The 22,774-nt window shown below is 45.0% G+C and overlaps 2 protein-coding genes across 19 annotated transcripts; one reads left to right on the top strand and one right to left on the bottom strand.

Annotated features, from left to right (window-relative positions):
* Window positions 1–123: 123 nt before the first annotated feature.
* On the bottom strand, window positions 124–7,471 carry LOC144159152 (uncharacterized). The gene is made up of 2 exons (XM_077690460.1): window positions 7,223–7,471; window positions 124–1,905 (listed from the first exon to the last, which is right to left on the bottom strand). Exon 2 carries the CDS (start codon window positions 1,806–1,808, stop codon window positions 312–314), a length of 1,497 nt encoding a protein of 498 aa, XP_077546586.1. The 5' UTR covers window positions 1,809–1,905; window positions 7,223–7,471; the 3' UTR covers window positions 124–311.
* On the top strand, window positions 7,468–22,774 carry LOC144159155 (uncharacterized). Of its 18 annotated transcripts, none has more exons than XM_077690467.1 (8): window positions 7,468–8,178; window positions 9,818–9,938; window positions 10,685–10,763; window positions 12,705–12,749; window positions 12,885–12,933; window positions 13,727–13,766; window positions 15,460–15,546; window positions 19,748–22,774. In XM_077690467.1, coding segments are annotated over exons 3-8 (531 nt in total). In that variant the 5' UTR covers window positions 7,468–8,178; window positions 9,818–9,938; window positions 10,685–10,761; the 3' UTR covers window positions 20,056–22,774. The 18 variants fall into 18 exon arrangements, 10 of the variants coding, with proteins under 10 accessions (XP_077546593.1, XP_077546591.1, XP_077546592.1 ...); XM_077690465.1 differs by having other exon boundaries at window positions 12,885–12,978; XM_077690466.1 differs by having other exon boundaries at window positions 10,685–12,749.

Raw genomic sequence — 22,774 nt, 5'->3', positions numbered from 1 at the left:
ATACACACCTCTAACTGTTGGCATCCAACACTGTAATGTGCCGACTCTGGCACATTACAGTGAGTTACATGAAAAAATGCAACGTTAAGAAGTAAGCTCAATGATGCATAATATCAATAAAAATGACGCCAAGGCATAATCAGTTTTTCTTTACTTGTAAACAATAATAGCAACAACAAAATGTGTTGGCAAAGGCCAAAATTGGTGATTGTAGGAATTTGCAACTTGCGCCCCCTTTACCTGAGCAAAAAATTAAAAAAGCTGCAAAAGGAACTAATAAGCTAAGGCACATGCCACATCATCATAAATGACTAAGAAATAGAGGAATAAAGTCTTTCCACGTCACTGCGCCATGTTTCCCTATTCTTCCCAGTACGCTTTTCCAGAGCGTCAAGAAGACCCGTGCTGGAGAACACCTTCTTCAAAGAGTCTGCGCCCTCACGGTACCCGTCCTTTTCATCGTCCGAGTACTGACCGTCGCACACCACAAACTCTGCCGCCTTCTCCAAGACACGAGCATTTCTCTTGAGGAGCTCTTCCATTTCGGACACACCTTCGACGTAGTCATCGGGATCCCAAGACACCATGAGCCCAGTCAGCGTGAAGTTTTCTCTGAGTCCTTTCAAGATAACACCGAGAACTTCGCTCGTAATCCCCCAGTAATCGCACACAGCAACGTCCGTCAGGGTGTTGTTTACAAGCAAGAGCTCGGACAAAGCCTGCGCAATGTCGGGCGTCAGAAACTCCGCGTACATGGTAAAAGTCGTAATCGAGTGGTTGGACTTCAGGGCATTGAGGACTCTAACGAGTGACTCGCTCCCATCTAAAGTCATGAGGTTTTGGATGTGCGTCAGCGTCTGTGTCTCTTTCACGACGTGCACGAGGCCGTCAATAAGGGCGTCGAAAGTGTTGCCGCTCGGATAGAAGTGCAGCATACTCACGGTCTTGCTTCGCGCCACGGCGTCGAAGAATTCGTGCAGGACTTCATTGGCCACTGAGCTTGTGACGCCTACGGACACTTCAGAGCAGTGCCTATCCTCGACAAGCAGTTTTGTGAGGTGCGGGAGGAATTCCTGCTTCCACAGGATGTAGATCCTCTTGAAGACATGAGCATAGCGGTCCTGCCCAAACAGTGCACGGATCTCTTCCAGCTCAAGGTCGACTTCGAAGAGTTCTGCGAGCTTTAGCGTGGTGTTGACGGTCACTGTGTCGGCGAACGCCACCACTGTTTTCGAGGTAAGGTTGTTTTGTACTAGGGTTAGCGTCTTCAGTGTAGTGTTTGTGGTGAGCGCTTCGGCGATCGTCACAGCGCCTTCATCGCCTATCTCGTTGTACCACAGGCTGAGCTCTTGCAGTGAATCGTTGCCCCGCAAGAAGACAGCGACTTCCTTGGCGAATGAGTCGCCAATGTTGGTGCAGGCAAGACGGAGGGATCGCAGCTTCCTGAAAATTCCCGAGAGGTTTAGACTGAAACCTTGGCCCCTAGAGTTGACGCCGAACAATTCTAGCTCTTCCAACGACGTATCTTCATCCAGGTTCTCTACGACAGCCTTAATTACGCTCAGTGGAGTTCCATCGAACTTCAACTTCTTAAGAGACCGGCTTTCGGTTAGCCTTTGGCGAAGGACATGAGCTTGGTCCACTGAGAAATCGTCTCTGTATTCAAGCTCGGTCGCTTCTGTCACATTGCTTTCCACTTTTGCCCCGTCAGTTTTCTCGGTTTCACCATCGTTAGTACTCAGCTTGTCTTTGAGGACATTGCTGAGGTCGCCGTCTTGGCCAGCAGCTGGTGCATCACTGTCAGCCATCTTCAATTCGAGTACCTCAAGCGCTACTTTTTGTTAAGGCATGAGTATGTTGTCGTTAGGTAGACCCGAATGAAGTTGGGCTGGATCTTGAAGCCACCTGCAAGAGTAACACATGCATATTTACTAGGGGTGTGCGAATATTCGAAACTTCGATTATTCGATTCGAATTTTTTGGTATTCGATTCGATTCGAACGACACTGTTATTGTTCGAAATATTCGAACCACCCAAAATAAATTCAGAGCGTGTCTCAACAGCAAAGTCGCGAAGCATATGCACAGCGAACAGTACGTGCTTTCGCAGACTGTATCGGTGTTTATTCGTAGTTACAGTGGACTCTCGATGATACGATTCTGGGGTTGCGAATTTCGGGATGATACGAATTTACGAAAAGTCCCGGCGAAATTGCATTGTTTGCAATGGGAAAATTTTCGGCTGTTTCGAACGGACCTGCACGGCCCGGCGGAAGATACGAACGAGCCGGCGAGGCACCCGACTGCCGAACGGGCAAGTGACTGCTCTCGCTCCCCTGTTTGTCACTCTTTCTCCAAAAACGGCCGGGCTGTTGTTTTCTGCTGGCGAAAACGCTCTGCGGACGCCCAAGGCGCGCTGACACCGCCGCGAAACCACCCCCACGCTGCGCGCGGCGCGGCCGGCGGCGTCAACATGGCGTCGGCTCCAGCCGCACGCGAAGTGGCGCGGGCGCTCGAGCGACCGCTTCTAACCGCTCTTTAAAATGCGGCTCAAGGGAGACACGAAGTTGCTTGTGCGGTAAAGGAGCTGATAATGCATGCGAAAACGGTGCTATAAACCATCATCCGCGCCGCTAGTGAAAGCGCCCATAAAATATTTGCCGGGGTGCTAAGCCTAACCATCTCCGGCGGAGCCAAGCCGGCTGTCTCAATCTCATAGCAAGTAGTCAGGCTCCTCCATTCTGCCGCGCGCGTCGTGCGTCATTTTCTGACCGAAGTAGGCGCTACCGCGGGCGCGAAATCGTCGATGCGGGCGTGAAAATACAGCGCTCGCAGAGCCGAGGCGAGCGAATCGCATGCAAAAACGCACCATGCGGTTCACGCTTGGCCGTTGCGGCGTGTAGCGAGCTTGGGCACAGCGAGTGAGGAGACGAGCGCGAAGCTTTACGTGCTCCAGAAAGAACTGCTTTGCGACACGGGGGTTAAAAAAAGCAGAAAAAAATCACGAATTTCTTCACGCAAAAGTAAGAAAAGAAATAAACGAAAACTTTTTTTCAGCGCTAAATTTTTTGGTCTGTGTTGGTTCATACGAATTTCGGATGATACGAATATTTTTCGCAGTCCCGCGAGATTAGTATCATCAAGATTTTACTGTATCAGCGCGCGGCAATGTGCACGGGCTCGGGCATGCCAGCTACTAGTGTCTCAAGTGAGCGGCTGTTCTCGGTATCTGGTAAAGTCGTGATGAGCAGGAGGTTGTCACTGCTCCCCGAACATGTCGAGCAGGTAACCTTTCTCTATGCTAACATTTAAGTGAGTGCAGACCTTAACCTGTTGAGTGCAATGGTATTGTGTAATTCCTAATTTTACTTTGTGTGATTTGTTGTGCAATAAAGTTGCAGTTTTTGTGTCTCTAGATGGTGAAAACTTTCATTTTACAAAAAACAATAAGTATTCGTATTCGAACAATATTCGATTCGATTCGAACTTTGTTTTATTATTCGAATGTTGTTGAGTGCAATGGTATTGTGTAATTCCTAATTTTACTTTGTGTGATTTGTTGTGCAATAAAGTTGCAGTTTTTGTGTCTCTAGATGGTGAAAACTTTCATTTTACAAAAAACAATAAGTATTCGTATTCGAAAAATATTCGATTCGATTCGAACTTTGTTTTATTATTCGAATTCGCTTCGAAATTAAAAAATTGATATTCGCACACCCCTAATATTTACATAAAAACATGCACACAGACATCACGATTCAAGTAGTATGGAAACAGTATGGTTCCAGTGAACTAGGAGCGTGTTCAATATTTTAAGATTCTGTAATAGAAATTATAATACATGACAAGCTCCAGATAGACTTCTCGGAAAGTTCCTTGATCTGAGTTAATTGTTTAATTAACCGGAATGTGAAAAAATGTGGAGGTATGGACTACCACTACTGGAATTACTGACTGCCTAGATGCCAATACATTTGTTGTTTTAAAGAATGATCCATGACACAATATATATATATATATATATATTGTAACTTGGGCTGATTGCTCAAGAAGATGCAGCAGGACGCTTAACGAAGGCAGGACAGAGCAAGCTGAACACAGGGCTGGCTGTCACACACCCTTCTCGAGATCCAAGCTGATGATGGTAACTGTCCTGTCTACTGCTTCTTTGTTATTCTTTGTTTTCAATGTAAGAGGGCCAATCTTTTTAAATGGGTAGGAAAGAGCTGGTAACAGATATTGTTGACCGCATCACCACAAGCGTAAATATGGATGGGTAGCCGGTCTACAATATATATATATATATATATATATATATATATATATATATATATATATATATATATATATATATATAGGGTTGGGAACTGAGGGGCTCGTAGGAATTACAGAAAGAAAAGCCGGCAGTCTACAGTCTACAACGCCAAAGAAGGCATAGGGGAATGGTTAGACTATTTTTTTACTGTTAGTGATGTTACATTATTACGTGAGAAAGAAAAAAAAAACGCGCCCAGAGTGGGGACCGAATCCACGCCTATCGAAAGCGTGGGTTCGGTCCCCACTCTGGGCACTTGTTTTTCTTTCTTTCTCACGTAATTAATAAAAAAAATAATCTAACGTCACTAACGGTAAAAAAAAGTCTAAACCATTCCCCTATGCCTTCTTTGGCATTGTAGACTGCCGGCTTTTCTTTATATATATATATATATATATATATATATATATATATATATTATTAGCTTGCAGGCTACAGAATGTGAAATATGACATGAAGTCACAACAAAAACATGATATTTTAGATGGGAAGCATCTCTTGCTCTCGGCTCCATCGTCCGTCCATCCGCACCTCTCCCCCTACACTATAAAAAAAAATAGCGGCGCCCAGTTTCGATCCCACGACTCTCTGGCCGCAACGGGAGGTACGTGGTGCTCTTCCCACTGCGCTACAAAACCAAGACAGGAGCAAGTGCTACGAACGCGCCTTATGTCCTTGACTCATTCAAACTACGTCAAGAAGCTACTGATACAACGAAGGCACGCGAAGCTGAACGTCAACGGAAACGACGAACTGAAAAATTTAGAGGAGGATGTTGAATTTCCCGTGGGAATGCTGTGGCGGGAAGCGCCACGCGCCTTGCAGCTCAACCAGAGAAGAGGATGAAGAGGGCAGGCAGCGGGGTAGGAGCGTTAGCACGTGAGCACGCAATAAAGACGAGAACCAGGAGGTGTTCGATCAGGTAACGCCGGTGTCGGTCTCTTCGCTGTCTCTACATTTCTCTGTCTCTACATGGGGGTTCACACTACGTTCCCATTCGTGCTCCAATAAATGAAACAACATAACGGCAACACAATGGAACCTACACGGAACCCCTATGATGCTTCACATCCTCCTCATGGTTCCCCATGGGAAGATGGTGTAATTTTTATTCTCCCGTCACCTCGGACAGGAAATGTAATGAATGTAAAAACGCAACTCAATGGGTACAGCAAACAGATTGTGCGGGCGACAGCAACAAACGAAAACAATCTATACATTGCTGTCTGGAGCCTTTGTTGCTGTCGCTCGCTTGAGGGCAGCTTCTGGCTGGCGAAATGCGAGCAATGGCAACGGATGTTGTCGCACTGTCAACACCCTCAGCGGCCTGTGCATAAATTTTTTTCGCTCGCTGCTGTCGCCAAACAATACCCGTTTGCTGGCTGTACCCACTGAGTTACATTTTTAGATGCGACGCATCTCATTCACCCGCCTTGTCCATGCATGCATGCATTCCTCCATCCATCCGGCGTCGTCGTTGTCCGCGCCAGCTGCGCATGCGCTCTCCGCCGCTCTCACCGCAGCGTTATCTGCGGGTTAGCGCTTGCTCCTCGCAATGCCAGCTGTGCGTCGGCGCACGCTAGCGCTCGGTTAACGCATGCGCATGCGCTGCTCTCTCTCATTCCCCTCACCGTTATGCGGCAGTATACAACGCGGTACCTGCGCCGCTCTGCTCCGTCGTTCCAGCGCCGGTGCTCCAATGCCCAACGCTGCTTTGAATGGAGACTAACAAGCCTGATATCGCGATGGTCGGCGCAACCGCAACAAGCACCGGCCAGCCCAATAACAGAACTGCTAGCACCACCGACGATGGGGCTGCAAAGTGACGTGCACGGGACGCGGGAACCCCGTAGTAGACGGAAATGCATTGTACGTGTTCATGGCACGTTTCACGCGATGGGAGAATCAACCCAACGGAAACGCCGAGGGAAACCCACGATGCGTCGCATCTACACAGGGTTCACGCGAGGGGAGGTGGGCGTATTTTTTTTAGTGGCTCGTCGCTGCACGTGGTTACCCCTTTAAACACACTGGAAAAACTCTTTGAAGCAACGTGTAATCTTAAGAGAGAGACACAGAGAGAAACAAGGCAAAAGTAAAAGCAGGGCAAGGGCGAATTTCGGGCGAGGTGAGGTAACGACATACAGCCAACGTAGTTATACGAAGACCCCTGAAGGGGAAACTTCGTTACAGGCGACACATCGTTAAAGGCAGAGGAAATCTGGTCTCGATGCACTGCAGTGGGGGCAGTGAAACATTTCAAAAGCGAAAATTCGTCTAGGGGTACCAGTTCCTCCCTCCTACCCCCCCCCCCCCCCCCTCATTCAGGCAACTGAAGTGCGAAAACAGCCCCGAACCACTGAAAACTATTCCGCACTGGCAAATCGGAGTGGCCACAAAAAAAAAAAAAAAAGAAAAAAAGAAAAGAGAAATAATCCGCGAAACACAGCGCCCTCTAGCAGTCTCATAACAGAAGCAGTCTCTCTAAAACAAGCTAGCGGCGTCACTGACCCAGTAAAAATACAGGAGGCGATGACAACGTTATGCAGTGGGCGGTGCCGTCGAGGGCGGTGCAGCGGGCCATGCCAGCGGTCTTCGTTCATTCAGTCGTGACTCAATCAAGCTCGGCCACCGACGAAACAAATGCGAAACTTCACAGCGACCAACGTCACTTACATTAAACAAAAAAAAAGTATTGATTTGAGGGGGGGGGGGGGGCAATAACAAATGACGCACACGTGCGTCGCACGAGCGCGCGCAACAGTTGGCACACGTGCACACCGCATAAATTTCGGCGAGTGGTCACAACTGTCGTACGAACACTATCAACAAAGGCAGCGATCATGGTGTTAATACTGCGTAGCAAAGGCCGTTGCAGACGTGAAACATTGCTGGCATGTTGCTCACCTCAAACTTTGGAAAGAAGCACGTAATGTTGCACCAGAGGTCCAAATGCTGTTGCCTCTGTCGAACGCGTTGAGACGGAAACGATCTGACCCAAATGCAACAGAACAATTTCCGACAAACGACTTGGCACTTTTGCGTTGCCTGTCATCGGATCTTTAAATCAGAAAAGCTAGTCAACAATACAGTTAACTTTCTGTTACCATCGAGTAGAGAGCTCTGAACACGTAGTTGCGCTTGCGTTCGAGTTGCGGCTCATGACGAGTCTGAAAGATGCTAGAGATGTCCGCTTAGAACGTCGTAGCGGGGCGTTCGCTAGCGATACATATTGCTTGGTTGGTTGCAACGTTAACGTACGCATGGTTGGCTTTTGCACTATTAATTTTCTTCATTGCTTGTTTTTTTGCCCTCGCGAAAGTTGACCAAAAAATGAAAAACTAAATTGACTTCGCCTTCATCAGATATTTGCAACGGAAAATTATTAAAAACAATTAAAAAAATACGTTTTATTCTCCTTGAGTAACAAGTTTGAGTAAGATTTTTTGCGTTGCGTGATCTGAAAGAAAAACCTGGGAAAACTTCACGAGTTCCAGTTTCGCTCTCTGCTGGCGATTTATGCGAGGCTGTTCGCTCGCTTGGCTTGCTTGGCCCGCTCGCTCACTACCTCACGACCGCACTATCACTTGCTGAGCGAGCAATGAGCGAAAAGGGCGCTGTGGATTACGTCGCCTCAGTGCGTTGTTTTTCGTTCTCGTGGACGTTCAGAAATGGAATTCCTGCTACGCAGCGTCTTTCGTACGGAAATGCAGCGTGCTGTGTTACCGTTCCGGACTGCACGAGCTGTCGGGATTGCAGTCGTCGTGTCTGCTTGGCTCCGCGCGTGATTTGAGATCACATTTCCACCGTGTTTCCTGATCATCGCGTCTCCGCGGGAGATCTGTTTCTGCATACGTGCAAAGGTAGGCGTACAGAACTGCGCTTTTGTTGCTTTGTTGCTTGTCGATCGCTGCGTGAACCTGCCAAAGTTAAAAAAAAAAGTATACAGTCCGTGCAGGGCCGTGAAAGCGTCTTTGCGATAACAGTGCGAGCACCACGGCGTAGCTTAGGCCAGCGTTCTACTGCTGATAAAGTTTGGAGCAAGCACTCAGCCTTGATATATGATAGAATGATAAACCAGTTTGTTTTGGTCCTCGTCGAATGGTCTTATCAGGTTTGGTTGGCCCGCTGCGCTGCTGCTTACTCTGAGCGGCGGCCAGGCCTCCACGAAGTGCTTGCGAAAGTGCGGAAGGAGGTCAGGTTCCACCTGCGACGAGAGAAGCTCAGGCTTGGGCCTCAAGGCTTCGCAACCACTTGGTGTAGAGAGAGAGAGAGAGAGAGAGAGAGAGAGAGAGAGAGAGAGAGAGAGAGAGAGAGAGAGAGAGAGAGAGAGAGAGAGAGAGAGAGAGAAGCTCTTTATTAAAGGAGGAAAGGCAGAGAGGTTTGCCAACATGGGTAAGTCGACATGCTACTCTGCAGGAAGGGGAATTGGGAAAAGACAGATGAGTAGTAAAAAGAAGAGTAGTAGGTGAAAGAGGGGAAAAAAAGAGAGGGTCATATAAAGGGACATGCGGCGTAGCATAGACTGACCGCTTAAGGGGGGCTATAAAGTCTCGGTGACGCCAATATCTTCAAGATACCCAAATAAAGCATCCAGGACTTTCCGTTGAGATGACGGAGAATGCCATGGTCCAAGTAGCAGGCTCAGCGTAATTGGTCCAGGGTGAAGACATGTGATCCTTTGCTCCAACCGACTCCTTGCGTCAATGTAGGCGGAGCACTCTAGCAGGTTATGCTCGACGGTTTCGGGGGCGCCACAGTTGTCGCAATGTGGGCTTGTACTTTGGCCTATGCGATGTAAGTAGGCATTAGTGAACGCCACATTAAGTCGCAGTCTATGAAACAGTGTTTCCCGCCGGCGAGGTAGTCGTTCTGGCAGCCTCAGTCTTATCTGTGGGTCAATTGTGTACAGAAAATCATGATGATGTTCCGGAAGGGTCCATAAGCGGTTTCTTTCTGCTAGAGCTAGGGCCTTGGTCATAGCTGAGGCATCATTTTTTGTAAAGAAAATCTTTCTTTTGTTTTTCATTTCTAGGCCCCTGCGTGCAGCCTCATCTGCTCTCTGATTTCCTAGGACACCACAGTGTCCAGGGAGCCACTGAAAGGTTACGCGATGGCCAGCAGCGTAAGCGAGATGGTGGAGGTATTTTACTTCGCGCTGGATGTGGTCGTGGATGCTGAAGCAGCTAGCACGTCGGAGGCTTTGTAGGGCGGCTTTCGAGTCTGTGAATATGGTCCAGTGTGTCGGTAGCTGAGGAAGTATGTACCGGATGGCTTCTTTAATTCCACAAAGTTCAGCTAGCGTGGACGAAGTCGCTCGCTCAAGCCGGCATGACAGTGATTTGTTAGCTGACGGGATAAAAACTCCTGAAGAACTGCGCTCAGATGTTGCCGATCCATCTGTAAAAATATGGGTCGTTGTGGAGTAAACTTTTTGAATATGGGCAAGTGTAACCTGAAGTAGGACAGTTTGGGATATGCGCTTTTTTGAATCAATTCCAGGTAATCCAGCGGTGATCCTTGAGGAGGCTGGGGGGATCATCAAGGTGGGTCACTAACATTTCCACCGTGTTTCCTGATCATCGCGTCTCCGCGGGAGATCTGTTTCCGCATACGTGCAAAGGTAGGCGTACAGAACTGCGCTTTTGTTGCTTTGTTGCTTGTCGATCGCTGCGTGAACCTGCCAAAGTTAAAAAAAAAGAGTATACAGTCCGCACAGAGCCGTGAAAACATCGGCTGTGGTCTCGTAGGTGTTCTTTGCGATAACAGTGCGAGCACCACGGCGTAGCTTAGGCCAGCGTTCTACTGCTGATAAATTAACGCTGAAACCTGTGCAATGGGGGGCTTCCTCAGCGTCATTTAAACTTCTAAACCTTTCAACAGCCATGAAAAGTGTTGTATCGTCAATTTTGATTATGTGGATTTAACGCGGCGACGAGGCGCGCCGTAGTGGAGGGCTCCGGATTGATTTTTACCATCTGGGGATATTTAACGTGCGCCGAACTCTCGACCACACCGACGTTTTTGCTTTTCGCCTCAGAAAAGCGGCCGCCGCGGCAGGGAGTCGAATCCGCATCCTTGTACTCAGCCGCACAACGCCTGAGCCACCGCGGCAGGTGTATCGTCAATGTCTTACATCGCCAATGAAAACTCCGTTCGTATGCTCGAATTTACGTTGTGCTCGACTCAGGTTGCTGTATTTGTTTTGTTTTCACAACTGTATTTTATTGGCAGAACGGCATTTATGGACAATGTAGAGGAGCTAGCACCTCATTGCAGTGAATCCTCATCATGATATATCGGTTGTAAAGTCCACTCTATTTCATAATACGTTAAGTCACAGCTAAAAACATTGGTTTCTTTTTTCAGGAAAAGGAGCTGTTCAATTTACGGGAGTGAACCAAGAACGTTGCTTCACTTGTCATTAAAAAAACCCCAACAAAACAATGTATGTAGTTTTGAACATAAATGTGTGAACGCCTAAGGCAAGGAATCCACTTCAAAGTTTTTATGGGAACAGTACCTTTCTCGGCACTAATAAGCCAGCAATGAGGCTTTTAACAATTACCTGCTAAGCCCTGCGTTCACCTTCTAAAGGGACCATAAAGACGTCATACAAGTTTGTTTCTATCGAAAAAGTGCCTCATCAGAATAACACTAACGCCTGTTTAATGCGCACTTCAACTGAATAACTTGCACAATTTCGAAAACAAGAAAGGGTGGTGACTCAATAGTTGCTATTCCGCACTCGACTAGTGACGCTTGAAGTCTAGTTTGTCTTCACCAAATCAAACGGGTAATAAAATGGTTTCGTGAGATCAGAGCTGAAGTTCGTAATGTTTCAAAAAGAGCACATTATTTTGTGACAATAAGGTTGTAATGACACGGTGCAAACACTGAATGAATGACGGGAAGTTTTGCCCTGAAAATTGTTTTTTGAACTTTTAGTTTCTGCACTGGCATGCTGTTGCATGAAAATAGGGGCTTAAGTTTTGCTCTGTTTACGTAGGACGTTTTGCACTGCAGTTGTGGAGGGAGCGTGTAGCGAGACGTAGCGGTTTTGCAGAATCTGAAATTCACACATCAGTTCCGGCTTTATAACAAGGGATGAGAACTATGAAGAACAAGGAGCAGTTAAGAGCCTGTTGTGAAATGGAATGTGGCCCCTTTAGAGCAACGCTGTCTGTAGTTTTGCAACTTTGACTGAGCGCACGCAAGGTAGGAAAATAATACCACAAAACCTTTGCGTCCTTGGCAAACCAAGATGAAGAATCGGGGAGTCGTGTTGAAGGCGTTGTCAGTTCGAAAAGTTTTGCCAGTGTTCATAAGTCGTGCGTTGACTCATTTACCCTGGCCTGGCTTTTTTTTTGGAGTTTGATTACTGTATTTGGATAGAAATTTTATTGTGAATTAAACTTTCAAACATTAAGCATACTGTGATTTCTTATAGGAGCGCTATTGCACCACACTTCATTAAAAAAGCGTTCCTTTAACGGTTTGAACAATGCTTGCACTGCATGTTCACCAAACGTGTTTTCATTGCGCTGTTCAGCTAGGCCATGCAAATTCAGCTTGCCGGAAAAGAATACTGTTACTTCTGCCTTGCAAGCTTAAGTAATGTCGCTGTGATTGTCTTATTGCTTCTGATTAGTTCTCATAAATTAGAATGAAAGCGATGATATTAATTATAGCATAACGAGCTCATGTTCAGTTTTCTTGTGTAAAGATATCAATGAGGAGCCCATCTGGTGAGAGCTTGTGTGGCATTGATGAAAAATGTGTGGTAAGTAAACTGACAGTACTTGAGCACTGATCAATAGTAGAAGAGTACCTTTTAATTGCTCCAATTTAGTCCATATCACTGTGGAATATAATGCAAGAATAATCTAAAAATAATACAGTGCTATGTAATAATCCAATGCCTGTAATTGCTGAGGTGCAGTGCATGCTTAGGAAGAGCTTCTTTATATTTTTTATTTTGTGCCCTCATAAGTTTACTGCCTCTATAATTGGAAATGGATGTGTGCAGCGGGAGTTGAAAATACTGTTTTCATTTTTACCTCTAGCGTAATTTCAAAATTTTTTGTTTCTGTTAATGTTTCTGAAATAATTAGGATAAAAGTTTATGAATGTTAGCAAGAACTTGCTGTGCTGCAGCTTTACATTCATGTGTGTTATTCATCTGAGATGTCGCTTGTTACATTTGGTATACCATGTCTTACTAAGCATTTTTTTTTATTCGCACTTAAGTGCCTGTGTGCACAGACCAGCCCATCAGCCTAAAAATTTAAGTTCAAATAACAACTTCCCTTGCGAACAGTCGTGTTTTGAATAATTTATGAATTGTTCTTTACTGCTCATGTGTGATGGGTTCTACTCTCTCTTACAGGCGACCTCAAAAATTGTGTGACCCTCTCTGCAGCAACTGGCTATGGTACCAATTTAAGAACACAAAAATTTTATGTTGTTTATTCAGTGGAGATTCGATTTTTTTTCAGCTCTGGTTCCTGCCAAGTTTAATGCTTGCTTGTTGTTTGACCAATTATAACTTTGGATGTTTTTCTTCCAGGTGGGACCTGTCTGGTACAGGACTGATGGGCCAAGCAGTGAAAAATATTGTGCTGAAAATTTTAGTTCCAGATTCTCAGAAACTTTGTTTAAAGGTACCCAGAAAAGCCTTTTATAAAAGTTACAAAAGGCCTGTATTGTCGCGTAGCACCAATATAGCGATGCAATGCCGTTGGAATTATTGATCTACATTCAGTATTAGCTGGGCGAGAAGCAAATAAGTGCACCTCTCCCCCCTTGCCGATCGACTCCTCCTCCCTCTCTGCTTCTTTCACAGCAGCTAGAAACACTGGGAATAGCCATGTGACATTGCGACGCTCGACTTCCGTTCTGCGCTAGCTACATTCCTGCGCCTAGACACGCGTCAATCGCTGCGGACCCGCCTTTGCCTCGGGTACTTATCTCGGGATCGCGCAGGAAGGAGGAAGAGCAGCCGGAAGCCAGTGGCAGTGACGTCGCCGGCGGCCGGCCTCGCCGGCGATTGGGTGAATCAGGAGGGCGGCTGGCCGCTGCGTCAGCCGTGATCGCCGTTGCGTCAGCAGCGATCGGCTCGCTGCGGCGTCGCGCTCATCAGCTGAGAAAGGCTATCTTCAAAAATTGCTTAAAAATTGTCCGTACAACGTATGGGGCTTACAGTTGGCTCAAAAATCCCCCGTTATGTGTTCTACCACCTGAATGCATTTTATTTCCACCTTCACAAAGCTTTTCTGGGTCCCTTTAAATGCTTCAAGCAGTATTATTGTTCTTTTGAAGTGTTTGAATCGTTTTCTGTGTTAGCAGCATGGCAGTAATAATTTTTTGAATATTTTTATCCTAAACAATATGTGCTGTCTTTTTTTTCAGGGATGTGGTCTTACACTGAGAAGATTGACATGTCATTTATGTAAGGCACACAAAAATGCTAAACTACAAATATTCCCAACATTCAGCGACCTCCTCTAAGCATTCTTGGCGTAAATGCGGCATTTAAAATTAGGCAAATTATAATTAGACTTATTTAATGTTTGCTTGTTTATGTGCATGTTGAATGCTGTTATATGTTGATGCAATTTGTGCTCTATACATTGTAATAATGCTGTAATAAGCAAGCTGATTGCATGCAGAGGTTGAATTTGGTTAGTGTAAAATGTACTAATTCTTTCAATTGTAATTGATTAAGCTAACAAACCTCAAGTGTTCTTCATTCATCCTGACTTCTTGAGTGGTGGTATTTTACCACGGCTCTCTCAGTTCTGTCCTCCTTTCATGAAGGCATAGTGACTACTGGCACCAGTTAGCGTTTAGTTGGTACACTTAGCATTATTTGGGGGCGTTAATTTCTTTTGTGATTAGGCAGTTTTAAAATCGCTGTTGTACGCATTGCAAAATTAAATTTCTGAGTGGTTGCCTTAAAAGCATTGGATGTCGAAGTGGAAGAACATTTACCTGTCGAAGCCGAAGAAATACTTATAGCACTGAAATTTTGGACAGACAGTTTAGATATCAATGACTGTCCTGCTAGCTTGTTTGCACAGGATGACTTATAAAGATTTCTTCAGACCAACTAACTTTGTATTAGTGATAAGCTTGCCATGACCAAAACCATAAACAACTGGTGACAGCATGTCTGTTCAACTATTCTGTTGCCTGCTATTTAAAATTACACTGCCCATATTATTCCGTGTCGTTTGTCTAACCCCAACTAACCTTTAAATTATTCTAATAAATTGAAGCCGACTGCAAATTTAAGTGATTTGCAACTTTGAGCTTTTCTTTTTCAACTGTTCTGCAAACCCAGTAATCTCAGTGTTTAAATATTGGGAGCTGCTGAGATTTTTTTTTTCGAGTGTCCTAGACACCACCAACGCATGTCATTGGCATGAACGATCTAATCCTTTCTCTCAACTCACTTTCTAGAGTTTTAGCCACTCTGAACTTCTAGTTAACTCTAACAATACCATCTTGTTTTGCACTTGCTGTGTTATTCTTCGCAAAATATTGGGAAGGAAAGCACGCATGGCAGCTTGATTTAAAAATTTCCATGCTATTGGTTAACCTTTTTAACAGAAAAAAAAACATTTCTGCTACAAACATAAGCCAAGATGTACATGAAACATTTATTCTTTGTCGTAGAAAATCCTAATTTACCCTTTTGCGTTTCTTTGAAGCTTACATTTGTACTGTGCTAACGTGGTGTTACGAGCTGGTATTCTTTCTGTGTGTGTCCATTTCACCAATCTACAGTGCATCTTAATGTGTTCTGATCATCATTAATTAGAAACTTGACACCGCTTGCAAGTTCCGCTCAATGTCTGATGTAACGTAGCTCAGCATAATGCTAGACCGTTGGTACGGGCCCAAAATATTTTTTGTATAGAAAACGTGTGAAATTAACACTTTTAATTGTTTTGCATGCTCTTCTTACATTATTTTTGTAACGTTTAAAGTAGGCGTTATTACATCAGCTTAAACTGAAAAATAAAGTGGCCTAGTTGTTCTGTCTGTTTCTTCTTTGTCTTCTGATACCTTGTCATGATTTTGTCGAAATTTTAGCATCGCTCATAATGAAAGTTACTTTTTATACTATTTATGTGCAGTTCTGGTCCATATTGAAGACACAGAGCTGGCTGGATACATTGAGTTTGAAGATGGTTCTGTGCCACCATATTTTGCAAGCCACAATGGTAAGATTCTCTTGTAGCCTACTGTGCTTTTGGTCATACACAGCCACAGCTAAAGGGGCCGTGACAACGAAATACAACTTTGGGTCTTTAAAAAGACTGCTTTGCCCTGAGAACAAAGATACCAATTTTATTGCGAACGTGAAAAACTAATCAATACAACGAAACATATTGAGCAGTGCCAGCTCTCTATCCACTTTCCGGTGATTTCTCAATGGCATCACAGAGTCTTGTTTGTGGAATGGGCGGCCACTCACTCAAGCCGCCACCAAGAAACGAGACGGAAATTGTAGTAGGGACTCTAGTCTCTTTTAGGGGCTGGGACTCTTGGCGTCTCCTGTCGTTGTTGTAATCGTCGTGTCGTGTAGTCACGGTACTAAAACACTGGGACACTCGTTTATGCCTCGCGCTAGAATGTAACATGTACTGAAAGAACACCGGGACACTCATTTACGCCTCCCGCTAGAGAGCTTTGTGCTTCAAAGACAAACTTTTACAGCAAAGGTGTATACCTCTACCCCCCGATGGTTTCACCTCCGTTGGCAAAAACGCCAAGGCGCCAAAATACACTCGTACACTACATGTTTCGCCCCTCCCCAGGTTTCACGTTAGTGGAGGTTTCCCGGGATTTTTTTTATATTAATGTGGGAAACTTGAAAACTTTTTCTATGTATAGATGAAGCTAAACACGAGCTCCAGAAGCGTTAAAAATGACTTCTCGTGTTACCACTTAAGAGGGAGAGAGGCAGGGAGAGAGAGAGAGAGTTGAGTAATGTTTTGGGGGTTGAGTAATGCCTCCATTTTATTTCGGTTAAAAATACGTCTTTTGTGGCTGAAATGGAGCTAAGTGGGTTAACAAAAACTAGTTCTTTCAAATTAAACGAAGTTGTATATTTCATCTTTGTGGACCCTTTAGGACTTCTAAATTTATTACTTGTCACAGTAAAAAAAGTGCCTTCTGTTGCTGAACAAGGTAAGAAATAAATTTAAAACTACAGTAAAAGCTTCTTAATTCAAACTCCAAGAGTACGCCGCCTCAGTTTCAAAATAATGAAAGTTTTAACTAAGGAAAGTGAAGCACAAAAGCCGTACAATGCGATTGTCAAGTAGCAGAGCATGTCAGAAATTACGAGCTTGGATAAGGCCTTGATGTAAACCTGCATTTTATTCTTGAAGCCAAAGGACAGATATTCTCTCTTTAATGGGGTAAAGGAGCGACAGGCATCCTTTTCGCCTACTGTAAATCCGTAGAAGATACGGGCGGCTTTCCATTCGGTCATTAAATTCGAGCGATGAACGCACTGCTCTGTTCACCACCTCCTCGTGGTCACTGGTAACGACATCCTATGCTGCTGACATCAGAAATGATGCCACATGGCAGCACGCCCCACACCCTGAATTCATGTCCACATCAACATGGTTCGCAAAGAAACGCCTTCCAAAACATCTGCCATAGGGTGTTAGATTGCTTTTACCCGATTTAACTTCTTCTATTATTCTTTCCTTTGTGGAGGTGGTGCACACTCGTGTGTAGGCAGCATGGCCATTTCTCTGGCCGTGCGCCAGGCCCCAAGCTGCCATCGCAGTGGGCCGTAGTTCAACTTATTCGTGTAGGAGGCCCCTTGCGTTCAAGTTAACAGGCTTTTCAATACATAGGCTTCTATGGAAACTTGGCCGGACCGAATCGTACAGGTGGAATGATCAGTAAATTCAAATTATTAAAGCGAAGCTTCAGTGTCCTCACTGCTGCCGTTATATGCTAATACTCCCTGGAGGAAAGCCAACTTTCTCTGAAGCAGAGAGCTCTGTGGGGGTATAACAAATATGAAGTAGTGAGAGGAATGTGGAAAGGAGTGATGGTTCCGGGTCTCACATTTGCGAATGCTGTACTCTGCTTAAAATCAGACATTCTATTAGGCCTTGAAGTGAACCAGAGAACAGTAGGCCGTTTGGCCTTAGGCACGCATGGAAAAACAACTAACGAAGTAGTACAGGGAGATACGGGCTGGGCGTCGTTTGAAGTCCGAGAAGCACAGAGTAAAATATGTTTTGAGATGAGGTTGAGAGCAATGATCAACGAAGGTGGGCAGCTAAGGTTTTTAGGTACCTTTACTTGAAAAGCGTGGACACGCATTGGTTAAGAAAGACTAGAAGGCTAACGATGAAATACGGAAAGAACAGTAGAGAATCCAAAACAGCCAAAGTAACCAAAAAAGAGGCAAGGCAGATTGAAACGAATAAATGGAGGGAAAAAATGAAAGCTAAAACGTCGTTACAGATGTACAGGGCTGTGAAATTGAACATCAGAAAGGAAAATTTCTACGATAATTCCCAGGGCAGTGCTTTGCTTTTTGAGGCTAGAGCAGGTTGCCTGCGAACTAAGAGTTTTGTGGGGAAGTATTCACAAAATGATGTAGTATGCGTGGTCTGTGGAAAAGAAATAAACTATGCGGCACGTAGTCTTAGAATGTGAGGGTGTCCATCCAAATCTAGACGGGGGAAATATTCGGCTTCCAGAAGCCGTAGGATTTAGCGGTAGCACAGAGGAAGTTAACTTTAAGGCTGTCGAGCGGACGAAAATATGATTAGAATGCTGGTGGACGAAAAGCAGAGAGAGGAATATTTTTGTCTAGGACAGTTACCACGTGTAACAGAAAAAGAAGCATTTTGTGCCTCATAAGCTTTCTGTGGCTGCCCTAAGCAGTGCTAGTATTAAACCAAGAGTATAAAACATAGGTATATTAGTCCTTTTTTGATAAGATGATTTGTCATCACCCCGCTAGAAAGGGGAAACCAATAGCAATCATCATCATCATCAAGTGATCGTGGGTGAAGTGAAAGAAAAAATGCTTCCCGTGGTCAGATAAATTGGATAATGGTGGCCTTTATCCGATTGCTCCATTTCAACAAGGTCGAAGCGAATGCCAAGCAGCTGGTACCGATTCTCTCCGTACACCCCAAACGTTAGGCCTACGTAGTGCACACCCGAGAGTTGCTGCGGGTATTAGAGATAAGTGGTGTGTGCCTCCAGAGTAGCACAAACTCGCAGCTTGGGAGTGGCCAACCAAAGAATCCATCACGAGAAAGCTTTGCGTTCAACCATCGTCGTCGTTGGACAAAGGCGTGGCAAGATTTTTGAAGTTTGAATTAGCGAACTTTCACTGTATTTAGATACTGCCAGTGTGTGCAGTGTAACAGTTTAGAAGTATGGCGACTTTCATAAAAATTAGCTGGAGTTGCTGAATTTTCCTTTCTGCCCCAAGCACTGGTCCGTGTTTGATCAACGGAGTGTGTGCTTTATTGACACTGAAATGGAGTACTGAAAATTTGTCACCTGTTGAAGTTGAAGCTTGTCACAAGAGTTTCAGTACAAGTATAAAAGGGGATTAAATAAAAGTAAGGGAAATGCGCATTTGCACAAGCTTTGAAGGCCCGCAGAAGTTGGTCTTCCTACTAGCTGAATTGTACCTTGGGGGCCGTTGATTTATTGCGTCGAAGTTTGTTTGTAGGCAATACTATACATTATTTACTTGTACCTTGTGCTTGGGGGTTGTTACTACGCCAAACACTCCTTGGTGACTTTGCAAAGTGCTGGAAACTGCTCGGGCGAGCAGGAGGTTAGAAAAGGGGATTGGGTGAAATTGGCAGTCCTTGATACACTGTTGAAGCAGTTTCCTATACTCTTTAGACTTAAATCGCATACCTAATTTCGGCACAGTTATGCATGCTTGCCTTTTCCACATATCGTCAGCAATTCTTGTAAAGTCAATGTTTGGAAAGAGATAGAGGCAATATTACCGACGTACTCACAGGGTGAAAACTTTGCGTTGCAGCCATTTCTTGAACGAGTTCTCCATGTCTAGAAAAAAAAAGAACGGAGTGGTGTGGGGGGCCATGCCAAAGTTTCCAGACGATGCCAAAAATTGATAAAAATTCCAAAATACATGCTGTGAGTGAGTCTGAAATGTTTTATGCCACAGAGTCGGCAAGACCACCTATCCTTGCAACTGTCACACAATACTTCAGTCACACCTGAATGTTGAGCTCTTGCTTTGAATCATTTGTCACCCAGCAGCTTTTGACATGGCCTCGGAACTTTTTACAATGGCTGCACTGTCTGAACAGCGCAACTTTCCTAAAGATGGAAGTTCTGTCAAGAGAATGCAAGGCTTCATGCTCACCATCCCAACTTGCTTCATTTCAGGCCCAATGGACGACGAATCACCCTTCTTCTCCTGCCGCTTCTGCCCGTTCAGTACGGACTCAAGCAACGCGGTGGCACAGCACGTATGTCCCCGTATGATTGCGGGTCAGGGGCGCAGCCGTATGGGCGGCGAACGGCCCTACCGGTGCGGCTTCTGCTCGTCTGCATTCTTCCAGAGGGCGCACCTGGATGGCCACATCCTGACACACACAGGCGAGAGGCCGTTCCGGTGCGCCATTTGCGAGCAGGCCTTCTCGCGCAAGTCAAACATGCTGCGCCACATGAAGACCCACAGTGCCGCCACGTAGGGTGGCCAAAGCATTCACTGTGCGAGTGTGCTTTATGCCAGACTGGGGCGGTTCGGTTTATGGTCTCGTACTCACCATGGATAGTCCACGGTAGGGATGTGGCCTGAAAGAAGGCCGGGGATTGGGGGTCAAACCCTTCCCCGAAATCTTTTCCGGGCAGCATGTAAGTGAAATGCCTGTGCTCGTTTTGGCCAAACATCTACCTTCCCATAACCCATAACCTCCCCGCAAAATCTTCTGGCCACAGCCATGGTATGTAAGTGGTTTGAGGATTCCCGATGCCATAGAAAAATGTGTCAAAAATGCCGGACTGTTTTGTGAAAAGTCTGTGATGCGTCTGAGGCAGATAATCGAAGAGTTCCATTGTGTCTGTGGCATTTGGTGATTGTGTGTGGGGTGAACTCGGTATTGAAAACTTGACCGTACAGCAATGGCTACTCTAGCTCCATTAAGACACTGTGCATTCCAGAACTGCAACAATGTTTGTGCAATGTTGTTTGCACACTGTGCTGTGTGCTCTCTTCACAGAAAATAAAAGAAAATTAAGTCAAACCGTTTTTTTATATAAAAGTATTTATTGTGAAACATTTGTGTGTGGTTGCTGCTCTGTTTTTTCGTGGGAATGTCAACCCTGTCATGTGCAGGGTGTGTTAAAATTCCTAGGTCTGCTGACTTGTTTCTTTTTGAAATGACGGGTTTAAAATTCAGCTGTGATGTATAGAAAATGAGCGAGGTGTAGTGTTTGATGTGGAGATGTTGTTCGGAATACACAGTATTTGGCAATCGCACATGCCCTGGCTTCATTCACAGCCATATGGACATGTGGCCATAATGGCAGTGCTTCGAAGAGAGTGTATCCAAAAAATGTATCTTGCAGCTTCATGCTGGGGCATTCCATGGGACACACAAAAAGATGGACTTGCACATAAGTAGTCTTGTTTCCTTAAACGCCTAACTAATCCATCTCTTGCAGGTTGGAGCCAATTTCATATCAGTGTTCTTAATGACACTAAGAAGCCACCCCCTTGCACTGCATTGTTTGATAGCTGCATTCCTGTGCAGATATTTGAGTGCTTACATGCAATCCACGCAAAAGCCTCGACATGACACATGGCTCTCTGTCAGGCTGCTGTGGGGTGCCTGGACAAATTCAGTGACCACCTCAAGCACGACTCTGTAATAGTAATGTGCGCACCATTTCACAGCTGCAGGTTTCATGGGCTTCCAACTTCGCATTTGTGGCACCATCGTTCATGATAGAGCTTGTCACTTTTTGCACATCTTCGAGTGATTGCTTGCTCATCCAAGGTTGTGCTGAGCTCATTCTGTGCCTTGACTTGTCTGTTTAGGGCCCTCGGATGGTTGCCGGGAAGCACGTTTTCAGTGATGTTCCTCACACTGTAATGTCCTGGCAAAAAAAAGAAGCTGATGCCCCTGTGGCAGATTTTCACGATGTTGGCAATCGGCTGGTAACTCGAGCAGCTTTCTGCTGACACAGTGCAGTTAGTGAGACGGTGCCACCTAATCTCGTGTGGGTAGCAGGAATTCCCCATTGGCACTTCCTTCCATATAAATTTGCAACAGCTGACATCATATAAGACCAGTTCAAAATATTCCTCAAGACAACTGCGAAGTCCAATGGTAAGGGGCTTAATCACAGCATTACATGAGTAATCAGTCTATGACACCGACTTCACTGATGTCATGGGAAATTGCAGCGCACTTGTTCACCTCTCAAGCAATCAAGGAAGTGTATATTTTACTTCCCTGCAGTATATTCGGGTACCGGAGAATGCCGCTGACTTAGTATCGCATAAGTGAGGATTCCTGGATGCGAATGCGCATTTCTATACTTGCATGATTCAACGTAATCTTAAAGCGCAATCAGAGTTTTATTCTGAGTATAAGGCATGGGTATAAATGCGCTGGTGTCCGAAATGTGGCATACCTACTCTGAACATTCACTTCGATCATTTGATATCCAACATATTTGAATATTCAGCTACTAAGATGTGGTGCCGAAACGAAACTATTTGAGTTTGAATTATCGCACTCAAAAGCCACTTGGCGAACGCGCGAAACAAATGCGCATTTGTTTCTTTTTACCACATTTGCATTAATAGTGGCCAGAGAAGATGTTGCACATTTTGATAAATGTGATAATACAGTGAGAAGAAAAATATTTTGTATTTTATCCAATGTAGAACAATTTATAAGTCCCTGTAACATGGAGCAAAAAAAAAAAAGAACTGTTGCATTCCCAATTTCTGATACGCTCACTTGAGCACCTTACTTTTTCCCTGCATAAGAACTGCTCACAAAACCTTTAATTTCCACACATTTTGGACGTTTAACGAGAATGCTTGGGGTAAATTGTTTTATTAAAAAATCAAGAGCCTTTCTACTTCGTGAAGGTGGATGACGAGCGAAGTTCGGTGACACAGAATTTCGAACAACGGTATAAACTCTCGACGGAAGTCGTGCTGCGACTAGCCACTCCTTAATATCACTCAATTTTGGCAGATGGTCTTAAATCGTGGGTAGATGTATCCGTTCGTGGTGGAGAATCGGTGCATGACAGTTTTAAGAGAGTATACACATCCCGCACAACTGGAAATGTTCGACGTCCCCGTGGAGTCCGGGAAATGTCCCCATCACGACAAGACAAAAGAAGTGGACTGAAAATGCAGAAAAACATTTCTGGTTTTCTGTATCGTGC

The sequence above is a fragment of the Haemaphysalis longicornis genome, unplaced genomic scaffold (genome assembly GCF_048455015.1).
Source record: "Haemaphysalis longicornis isolate Haplotype H1 unplaced genomic scaffold, Haemaphysalis longicornis Haplotype H1 scaffold_10, whole genome shotgun sequence".
NCBI classification, from domain to species: Eukaryota; Metazoa; Arthropoda; class Arachnida; order Ixodida; family Ixodidae; genus Haemaphysalis; species Haemaphysalis longicornis.
The sequence above is the reverse complement of the archived record's forward strand: the minus strand, read 5'-3'. Positions and strand labels throughout refer to the sequence as shown.